This window comes from Orbicella franksi, chromosome 1, assembly GCF_964199315.1.
Source record: "Orbicella franksi chromosome 1, jaOrbFran1.1, whole genome shotgun sequence".
In the NCBI taxonomy this organism is placed as follows: domain Eukaryota; kingdom Metazoa; phylum Cnidaria; class Anthozoa; order Scleractinia; family Merulinidae; genus Orbicella; species Orbicella franksi.
This window is the reverse complement of record NC_138145.1, coordinates 27,600,849-27,612,656: the sequence shown is the minus strand read 5'-3', so window position 1 is coordinate 27,612,656 and position 11,808 is coordinate 27,600,849. Positions and strand designations below refer to the sequence as shown.

The window sequence follows — 11,808 nt, the reverse complement described above, 5'->3', positions numbered from 1 at the left end:
CAACATAGCTGTTTATCGACATAAAGAGCTGATCTTTATGATCCTAAAGTTTAGATCACGCCACCGTTAGTACTTAAAGTGTTCAACCTGTTCACTTAACGTGTTCACAGACTGAAACAATATACAAATCTAATACTACACGACGAAAACTATACATCCTTTGTTGTCTCGTTACTCGCCCACAAAATGGGGGGAGGGGAGGGGGGTGCTTATTCGAAGAGGGGCGCTTATTTTAAATTTTGGCGGATAGGAGGGGCTCTCATTCGAGTGGGGGCGCTAATTCGAGGATTTACGGTAAGCCAAGGTGCTGTGGTTGTAAGACTCGAGTTAATTTAAATCAGGGGTGTAAAAAGAACTGTAGAGAAGTAACTATTTATTATAATTTTCTGGAACATTTATGCTGTTAGTTGTTGTTTGAATTTAATGTTTGCCGAACTCAGTTAGTTCGATCAGTACAACAATTAATTGAGAAACGTGCTTCGCCATAGAACTAGACTTGCAAAGTTAGTTGTGGATCTTCAATCAGGCCGCTACTTTCATCCTTTGCTGTTTCCAACAGATTGTGTCTAACTGTCAACAACTGCAAAATTCACCCCTCCATCTATACCCTCAGAAACAGTTTTTAATTCCAGAGCCCTTCCAATTTTTGGAATTTGGACTGGATTACCACTGCTAGCACATTTTTTGCCACTTCCTCACTAATATTCTAAAGATCAGCACTGCTCAGTCGCTTCCCATTTCTTGGTTTGTTTCCTCGTTTATGACATGGATTTCTGTGAAGGGGCTGTGGCCACATTTAATTCAAATCTGATTGTCTGTTTCAATGTTCTTAGTCCATGAAGTAGCTGAACTGGCTACAAGGGCCAACTCCTTCTGTGAAGGAATTTGATGAGCGGTAAAAGCGAATGACTCTTGAGTAAGGTTTGCAGTTGTAGGTTGTTGTGCTTAAGCCGAAGTTTTAACACTCAGAACAGACTGAGTGGTAGGGCATATATTTGTGCCAGGTGAGAGGTCTGTGACATCATCATTGGTATCATTAAAAATATTCGCATGCTTCCTTTATAGCTCGCTCACTCGAAATTCTCTCTGACACCAATGCGTTATGCCCTGACATTTCTCCCTGAACTGAGACCTTGCACGTTTATGGGCTTTTAAACCTATACCTTGTGCTTAAGTTTTTCTGAATAGGCTTTAAACATGATATGTTTTTTCCTGTCCACCTAAAGTAGATTTCTGATCGTGTGCGGCCCAAGAACTTTCCATGACAGTCAAGTCCCTGCACGTACCTGGCCAAACCCACCACATGTACCGAGTTAATCATAAGTGTTAATCAAATTCCGTCCTTATCCTCGGAACCACTAGTCTCTTTGTGTAAATTGTCTTAAACGACTTCTCCCATTTTTTTTAGCTCAAGGCCAGCTAGGTACAGTAAGCTTACCTGTTTCTCTGCTGCAGTAGGGGTCTTGTTTCTATGGCAAGATGCTCTGTACAGTCCATCCTTCGCGGAAACGAGTTCTTTAGTTTCACTGTCGTCACGGTCCTTCCTCTACTTGAGCTACATTCAGTGCTTCTTCGACCACCGATAATAAACGAAACCTTTCTTGTCTCAAGGAATCTTTGTTGGATCTTTTGCACAATACTCTAATCGAGCCGGCCGGCGGCAACCGCATTTTTCTTCCTCTCATTCTTTAGAGCCTTTCTCGGTTCAAGGTCAACATCAAGTCCAGCCACGGACCATTGTGAGTTAATTAAGTTAATTTAAACACCCTGTAGGTCCACTCGTTCATCCAGAAATCTTTCTGTTAAGTCACTCAACTAAAAATGACACATGCATGATGAAGAACCTGGAAATGATGAAGACTAATACTGCCGCTAGTGCTGCGGATCATTGCGGATCATCGACCGCAAAAATGGCGGGATACTGCTACCCAGATCTCCTCAACCTGTTCCTGTGCCTGCAATAGCTTATAAGCCAGCGGTTATTATTTGCAAAATTGGCGCTAAAACTCAAAATGGCGACTACACTTGATGAAATGGCAGCACGTTTCGCCACAAAAACGTCGAATTTAAAGCGATCCATGGAGTTAAGAAGCGCAGGTAAGGCAATCAATAGCAATTTCAAGTTATATTTAGTTATTATGTGCAGTCCAGTTCTTAATCATTGTCGATCACCTTTAATTGTTGATGTTTGCGAAGTCCCCATGTAGCAGCGAGTAAGTGTTTATTTACAACACTACGATCAAGCTGTCTACAAGCTGAAGTAAACGCCAGACAGCATTTTTTCTGTACTGTAAGAGTGACTGCAAAGAATTCTGTGACAGAGGTGTCGTGGTTTTAATCCCATGCATATCTAACGTGATACATAACCTTATGTACATAAACTTTATGTGCTTATCAACAAATGAAATACTCTTAATTTTCAATATCAGTTCTTTTTCAACCAGTCAAGTGGCATAAAAAAAACACATTTACTTTGAATTTATAAGAGATTCAAAACCGGAGGCAAAAGACATTATTACTGGAGGATGGTAGGAAGGGAAGATACATGTAATAGTTAATCAATTAATGATACTGCATGTAGATGTACCAGTTTGGATACAGATGTGGACTTAATTCAATTTTGCCTCCACTGCTCATTCGTACACACATCGTGATTAAATTAGGCGCGTTGAAAAGCCAAGCCACTGTGCCAGTTATTCAATGTCAACAGATATTAAAAATATCAGAGGACGAAGTACTCCAAAGCTAGACATAAAAACCCTGAAAAACCAGGAGGTGGAAAAAAAATAAGGGAACATGTGCCCCCGACCAAGGCAGTGTGCCACCCTTGGGGTTTTAGAGTATTCTAATAAAACACAGTGTATACAAATATAGTAAATAACAGCGGTGTAATTAATTAGAAAGTGACATTTGTGCATAAGAAAAACAAACTTTACAACTGTAGGTGGTGAAGTCTGACCATAGAATGTTACTGACCGTAGAATGTCGCTAATGGCGACTTATTTCAAACCCTAATCCCCCTGAGCACTGCGCACCTTGAACCTGCCCTCTTTGAACCCACCTCCAACACTCTGCTCCCTGCCAGCAAAATAATAATTTAGGCTAATTTGGGATTGTCACAAATTACATTAGGTGGTTGTGGGGTGGGTGGAGGAGGTTTCTGATTTAAAAAAAAAAAAAAAAAAGATGGAGAGAGGCAAAGTAATGTCTCAGCCATAAGGCTCTTACATTCCTTCAATACCTAGGAGGGGAGCAAGGTTGAACTAGGGACTCCTGGGTCCCTAGCTTGGAACCATCACTGATGACAGCAGGTTATCAGATGTGAGATGGTTTGTTCTAGGTCAGTTGACAAAGTGTTACTTTTGCTTTAATAATTACTATCCTAAACTGGTCAACACATCCACGGACAGTGAGAGAGATTGGATTTCTACATTTAGCAGCACCTGGTGACATACATTGTCTATGATTGCTCATATAAACTAAATACATTCCTCTTGTATAAAGGCAATTCTACAAACTGCAATGCTGCATTGAGGTCAATTGATAAAGAGTTGCTGGAAATTGAAACTGCTCTAGATGCATTTGAAGTACTTGTAGAAAAAGAAAAGAAGTTACTGGACCAAGGAGAGGTACAGTTGTACATTCACACATTTTCATTGAAGTATGAAGCTTGTAAAATCTTGCAGAATCAATATTATATACTTATCACATGTGTTAGTGTTGTCATGTTTGATAGAGTACACTGAACTTAGCCACATACAGTGTATTATGACTGTTTTTAAGATATGCATGTTAAGGTCAGATACTTTATGGAGCAGTAATCAGTGTGTGGTCTTTTTTTCATTGACTAATACATGTAACATGCAGTTTCCTATTTCCAGAGTAAAAATCTCGAAATGAATGCCTGCAACTGCAAAGGAATAATCTGCTAGCATTCTAGGAAATTTCAAGCACAACTCTGACAAACTTGAGATGCAAATGAATATCCCCAAAACAGAAACCCCCATTCCTAAATAACTTGTGGTACCCAACTGTCTGCTGCCAAATACCCTAAGTGCCAGTTAATTTCCAGTTCCCTCTATGAGATGCATCTGCAGGGAATCATGGTAGTTGTATTCATCATCTTGGACTGGATATTCGTTTTGATGAATACAGCTACCATGATTTCCTGCAGGCACACCTTATAGAAGGAATTAGCCATTCAAACACCTCAAAAACTTTCACTTTCATGCTACTTTTCCCAATGTTTGATGTGTCACTACAACAGGTTCTGTAATAACATCATGTAAAAAGTGAATCGTATCTTCAATACTCTACAAACTGCTATGCTTAGGAAAAACAGTTACATGTACATCCTCACATCTATCAGAAATTCTGACAGTGAACAGAAGGTTTACTTACTAATATCAAAGTTTAAGTTATTTTGCAAACACTAGTTTGTTGCTTATTGACAGTCATTCAAATACATTGAATTGAATAAGAATTACTGTTATACTTTTTTACATAATAATTCATGTTCAACTTGATTATTATAGAAATTATTGCTATTAATAATAATTAAGGTCATTCCACTGAAATAGAACCTGCACTGAGATTTTTGTCAAACTTTGCCTATTGACTGTTTATATTGTAGGAACTTAAATTTGGAAATAAAGATGAGGGGTTCCCATGTTCGTTTAGGAGCAGCAGCACCTTGTTTATACCATATAAATCCTTATAATAGTATGATGATTATAGTCACGATTGCTTGCTAAATTCATGTTTCCGACGATTGTTTCTTGCTCAACACTGAGGATTGGCCCATATTTATTTTACATGGAGAAATTTATGACTCAATTCAACACAACAGAAAAAAGTGATAGGTCACCATACTCGTTTTCGAGAAAATGACGATTTACATTTATGGCGAGGTCCAGCCGCAAAGGAAAAGCCGCCATTTTTTAATGCGCACGCGCTAATCACGCGTGAAATTATGCGCAGTAGGGATGCGCAATGCAATACTGGGGAATGACCTTAAGTTCAACGTGAATTGTTATAGCAGAGCTCCAGCAGCCCTAAGGACTGCCAAGTGAGCACTATAATCATAGGAACAGAACCACATCCCTCCATAGAAATAGACAACCGTGCATCTCTTTTTTCCTGGTCAACCAGGCTAGCGGCATGGGTGCATGTGTTGTACAATGATGATGACAATGTTGTGCAACATGACAGCCATTCTCCAGCTGATAGGTCTAGTTTTAGGCCCAAGAAAAACAAATGCTTTTTTTCCTTTATGGTTAACATATTGTAATCAGGAGCTCCACTTTAAAGCCTGGTGAAATCTATACATTATAAGCATGTATTAAGAATATTTTTTATCGAAGGCAATGAAAGATGTTGCAACAAAATTTAGAGAAAGACTTGAGTATGTGGCATCCAATCTTCCTTCACATCTTCCTGGAGTGGAAAAGGTGGCTAAAAGGTAATTGGAATTAAAAAAGTGATTTTCATGAAATTGAATTACAAGGCTATGCTACATGTAAGCCTTGAAAAGCTAGATCCTTTTTTGAAAAACATGACCCAGGATAACTGGTGGAATTAATATTATAGTTAAATATTACTCTAAGAAGACTTTGACATTAATTCTTTCTTCTATGTGCAAAACTACCTCCTGAAATTCAATATACCTTTCATAAACCCTAGCTAAATACAAAATGGAATTGCATGTGGTCATTCTTGGACAATACGCAAGAATTGCATCTGATTTTCATAATCTTGCTCTTTTAGGGGCTCAGAAAAAGAGGAAGCTGTGAAAGAAACTGTTACAAAGTCAAGGAAGACCCATCGGGCCAAAGAGGTTTCCTGTGACACTGGATTGGAGTTTCCTAAGTTAGCTTACCTCACAGTTGAAGAGTTTGATGAAATACCCAAGTAAGGTTTCATGTATTGAAATAGTAAATTCCCTTATCCCTGGTTAAAATCTCTCAATAATTTTTTAAAAATATCCTCCTGAAGATTTTTTGAGGATCCTATTGAGGACTGTAACAAACTCCTCTAAGATCTTCAAGTGTCATTAAGGATGTTGCATAGATCTTTGATGACTGTTGCCAGAATCAGCAAAGATTAAGTTAGAAATCTTAGGATTCTTGCAGTCTGCCTCAGATACTTGCAAGGAACATAATAATAATAATAATAATAATAATAATAATAATAATAATAATAATAATAATAATAATATCTATCCAGGGAGCCCACTTGCCTTGGCAGTTTTCAGTGGGGCCCTGCAAATCATAATAAAAATTAAAAACAAGAAAAGAGATGAAAAACAATGATATTACCAAAACTAATTTAACGATAATAAAGCTAATATATAATATAAAACTAATTTTAAGATAATTTAACAATTAGATAGGGCATTATTTACAAAGTTTTACGCTTTGCCTTAAAGAAGGACAATGATTTGCTGTTTTGCTAAGATCTTTGTAAAATCCTCATGATGTCAAATATCCGGAAAGACCTTCAAATATCACTCATGGATCCTGGAAAGATCCTATCACCAAAGATTGCTGGCCTTGACAGGTTTACACTATTCCTAGTTAAGGAGTAAACTATTCCTGGTAAAATTACCCTGGGAGAGGGGGAAAGTGCTTTTATATAATGATCCAAAACATCGTTGAAGCATTGGAAAGAATCCCTTCCAATAAATTTACCAGAATCTAATTTTGTGCGCCTGGTTCAATTGATTTACCCCTTTCAATGACGCCAGATCACTCAGATCATGGTGTATCAAAGGAATCCCAAAGGAACCAAGGTGCATTTTTAACTGGGTACATCGTAAATCCTGTCAATATTGCTCCTTCAAACACTCTCTTATATTCCCTTTGCGTTGGGTCTGTTCACAACTAGTCAGTAGAAAATGTTGTACATAGGCAAGGTCTACGTACCCAAAACTTTCAAACTGTCGCAAGCTTTTCGGAGTGTTTTTATTTGGCTATGAATGCAAGAAACAAACGAAGTCCCACGACTGCACAACCAGTCAATGCGTTGATTACATGATCAGAATTTTATATTATAGCTCTTTCTCCCCTTGTATGGGAAGCCTGTAAAATAGGAATACGAGAATGCATGCCTGTTGTTGCAACTTTTACCTCGTCTTTCCATCGTTAAGCATGCATTCATAGTGAGTGTTTTCTGCTCATAATACTGCAGGTATATCAAAGGGCGCGTCTCGTATGATCAAGCCAATAATGCCATAGATGAAATCCATAAAGTTATCACAGCAAAGTATAAGATTCTACGCCTTCCTCGTTCAGCCATGGGGGAGCCGGTTATGAAGAAATACAAGGTACGCGGACGTTACTGTTCTTACCGAATTACACAACATAATTATTAGCGAGATTAAGAAAACCACGACGGCAAAGGCAACGGGAACGTCGCTAAACAAAAGGTTTAATGAGCAGAACAATGGTTGTGCACGTGCATTATAATTCTTGGTACATTTCCTTGCCGTCCTGTGCAAACCAACAACGTGAAATGACCAAATTCTGCGTTGTCTGGAGAACGTGAACGACAACGGCTAATTTTTTAAATTTATATTCCGAATTTAACACTGTGTTCCATATTCAGTTTCGAGGTAATTTTGACAGTGAGAAACAAACTAAATGACTTTGGGGTATCGCGGGATTCGACGGTAAAATATAAGATCATTTTTTAACCGGCGTTGTCCTCGGCGTCGCCGTCGTGGTCTTTAAACTCCCTAATATCTACCATCTGAATTTCTTGTAGCGGCACTAGCTGGCCAGAGAAAGAAAAGTCCACAAATACTTTCCCACCCTATATGTCGTGAATTATTTGACTTGGCCTGCTCCAAGAGATAGTTGAAGAATAGACTGCTGCTGCCAATCTTTCTCTCTTGGGGTAGACTAGTGTTTAAGGTGGCCGAACATAGTTTTCAAGAGCCTCTGCCTAATTCACCATTACTTTAAAGATATTTATGTTTTGGCGCCCGTTTTTTGCGAGAGTCAACGTTAACCACAGAAGAGTTTATTCTCTTATTTTGGCTAAGGTGACTGCTGTTGCCATGGCAACGGGGCTGGTTAAAAACAAGGCTTAAAAAATGGTTTTTGTTTATTTAAAAAAAATTCAGTCGTTAGATTTTTTTCATCATTTGCCCACTATGAATTGACATTAAATCCCTTCTGTCAACACTGTTCTAATAAAATTTTGACATAGGCGACTTTCGTAATTCGCCGTAAATCGTTTTCACTGCATGTTCTGTATTATTAAAAATTCCCTATGTCAAAATTCAGATTTTTTGCGATAGATCATTCAAGTGGTTTCTGAATTATTTTTTTGCCAAATTTCTTGAAATTCTAACGACTGGATCGTTAGAAATCGGCAAGTTTCTGCAAAAGCAATCGGTCTCAATTTTTCGAGCAACTGCGCATGCGCTGCATTTAACTGGGTGCTTTCGGTAACAAAGAAAAAGCTGAGAATTGCTGGGTTCTTTGCGTCGTTACCTTTTCTAACATAGCTTTGTAATAAAAGACTAAAGGCATCAGTACACTGCGTTCAATAATGGAGAAAAATAGCGCATATAGTGCGGGTGTTGAGTAACTGAATAAAATGATCGCTCTATTGAAGGCATGTTTTGCATCAGCAAAAGCGCGCGCGAAAACAGTGTTCGGCCACCTTAAATGTGAACGGGAACGTAAGGGGCAGTATGGGAAACGGCTTACCTCATACTCCCTGCCTGATTTCAAGAGAAAAACTGACTGCCAGCTGTGAGGAGAAAGAAGAACGCAGTACAAATGGAACGAAAAGGCGGGAGGGGAAGAGTTGGAGAATTGTTACCTTTTCCAAACCACAACCTGTTCTACGGACGCCAATTTCTCAGAATGCGAGGTGAATACGCAAAAGGAAAGAGTGGACAAAACTTGTTTCGTGCACGCTCTCTTTCTCTTTTTCAACAATGCGAACGTAACTTTGCACTCATTTCGCCTTCAATCTGACATCGTGAACATTGAACAGGGACCACTTGGCAATCAACCAATGCTCATGACTGTCTACGCTCCTTTTTTGACATTTCTTTCGATGTTTTGTTGACGAATTTACCGAATGTTTGCTATGTTCCTTCAGGCTTTTAAGGAAGCAGAGACTCCGGACACAGAAGGTAATTAGTTCAATGCTTTGGATAATGCTCTACAAACAGATGTATGGGCTATTTTTGAGCAAAATACATCGGTGAAGTTAGTAGCGGAAACAAATTGTTGAGCAACTCCTTTAACATACTTCTCTATCACTTTTTTTCATGCGTTTTGTCTTCTTTCCTATGATTTGTTCCTTAATCTGAATGATTTTAACTTACATGCTGATGATTTGTACCCTTTAATTTTCGGGAATTCCAGAGTAAGTTCTTTTCTTCCCAACCCTCGCTATATCAGTATAAACTAGTATTCAATCTCTCCTCGACTGCCAACTCCCAAATGATTACTGGGTAAGAGTCTGTAACTGAAAGATTCACTCGTGAATATTGTGTTCGCAAGCAGTATAGTTCTGAAATTATGGCAGGATATATGGCTTATAGAGGGAAATGAAACATAGAAGGAAATATGGTTTTGTTCTTGTGTACAACAGGAGAGTATTTCTTCATCGATGAAGACCTCAAGGCTTATTCACAGTTGAAGATGGACTCCACAGGCAGGGCAATACTCACCATGTTAAGACACTGTGGGCGGCTCAGGGAAGTACGAGGCAACAAACTGTTGAGATATGTGCTGAAACTGTAAAGTACACTGACTGTTTAGCTGCTTTGTGCGTGGATAGCTGTTGATATTTTTGTTTGAATGATGTACTCCGATCCGTCATTAATTGGTGCGCTTCGCAGTAAAAATAGCTCTGGTAAAGTTTGGCTTAAATTAAAATCACTGTGCATTTCATTTTTTCCGCGCTGCCACAGAAATATTATTTACATCAAACACTTCATGTTGGTGGTTAAAGTAAAGATTGGTCAATTGAAAGGCGCAATGCTGTAGCAATTAGTAATAACTGGAACCAACTACCTCGTAAAAGGAAAATAAACAACACCGTATTAAATACATCAACGTGCTGCTCAGAACTTTCATTTTCTTGGTCACACATTCAGGGTTCAACCACGGACGTAGAAGTTAGATCCACCTTATACAACATAAACAGTACCACGTTAAAGTACTGCTCAATAGCTTTGATTCTAGTGGTCGTACACTGGGGTTTTACCTGCTTACTTAAAAGTTAGTAGGACCTTGGCACCTTGTACCGTATGTGGTACTGTTAATTTATTACAGCGTAATAAACAGTACCACATGAAAGTACTGCTCAATAGCTTTGATTCTAGTGGTCGTACACTGGGGCTTTACCTGCTTACTTAAAAGTTAGTAGGACCTTGGCACCTTGTACCGTATGTGGTACTGTTAATTTATTACAGCGTAATAAACAGTACCACATGAAAGTACTGTTCAATAGCTTTCATTTTAGCGTTCACACAACGGGTTTAACCCACTTAAAAGTTAGTAGCACCCTGGCACTTTGTACGGCGTTTGGCGTTTTAAACAGTACCACATGAAAGTACTGATCAATAGCTTCCATTCTATTGCTCATACACTGGGTTTTGATCCACAGACCTGAACGTTCACTGCGCCTTGCATAAAATAATGAACAGTGCCACCTAGAGGTACTGCTCAGTAGCTTTCATTTGAATGGTCACACATTGAAAAGTTACAACCACCTTGTGAAGCACTGTAAACAAAACCTTATGAAAGTACAGCTCAGAATTTTGTATTGGAGCAGTATTTCTTTACCATTTCATTGACACACTTGTTTCGTAGATCCATACTTCATAACTAGAGACTAATCTGGGAGTTTAACTTTTTGTCAGGAGGGATTCCTGTTGTGAGAAGCTCCCAAGGAACTAAAACCAAGGATGTGCAATGCATATTCTTTAGTAAGGGAACCGAAGGTAAATTGTACGTGGTACTAAGTAAGCTACAGCCGAAAGGCAATGCCATTAACCTTTGTCTCTTGCCTCAGTTAGCGCAATGCAAATCAGAGCAAAGACGCTATTCACAGATGTCCAGCACAAGTATAAAATGTCCTTTTATTTTCCCTTCATTTACAATGCATCTCTTATTCGTACCTAATTTTTTTTACAAATTCTCTTTTTATCCTAAAGCTGTAAAGATTTTGCACATTAACATGTCAAAAGCACAGATTAAAAGACACGGTGTTACAAAAGCTACCTCAATTTAAAAAGAATGTGCACGATAACGTCTCCAAATGAGACTTGATTAAAAATGTGCAAAAACAATTTAACTTATATCCAGTTCTTCGCACGTGTGAGAAGTCTTCGCTTCGAGTGTGAAGATCAAGGCATGAGATCTAAACAATATTCTGATTCCTGGGTTCTTCTGGCATCGTTTGGGTAGGCCAGAAAGAAATTCACAATGGCGGTCATAAGTCAGTACTCATTACGAATTAACTTGTACACTCGCCATTCTTTGAAATCTGAATGCGCCTCAGTTTCGGTTCTTTTTAAAACTTGCCAGTTGCCCTGGCTCTTCTTTACGCAAACGATGGCTGGCTGTTCTGGTCGCAAACGATGCTACAGCTGATACTATACTAGCGCTATAACGTGAAATCTTCAGTATTTTTTTCTAGCAATTAAATTGTTAAGTAATTTAACTATGATGTCGCCTGCAAGATAATTACATAACTTATCTAGTGTATGTAAATAGAAAAAAGTCGTGATGTATTTCACTTCTAGCTAATCTTGCATTACAATTTATATTTTGATTT

General features: G+C 38.6%; 1 protein-coding gene across 1 annotated transcript; it reads left to right on the top strand.

Annotated features, from left to right (window-relative positions):
- The first annotated feature begins 1,392 nt into the window (after nucleotides 1-1,392).
- Nucleotides 1,393-10,225, top strand: LOC145500657 (SKA complex subunit 1-like). The gene is made up of 7 exons (XM_081480177.1): nucleotides 1,393-2,097; nucleotides 3,505-3,629; nucleotides 5,364-5,461; nucleotides 5,767-5,910; nucleotides 7,189-7,324; nucleotides 9,118-9,151; nucleotides 9,616-10,225. Exons 1-7 carry the CDS (start codon nucleotides 2,013-2,015, stop codon nucleotides 9,765-9,767), a joined length of 774 nt encoding a protein of 257 aa, XP_081336303.1. The 5' UTR covers nucleotides 1,393-2,012; the 3' UTR covers nucleotides 9,768-10,225.
- Nucleotides 10,226-11,808: the final 1,583 nt, after the last annotated feature.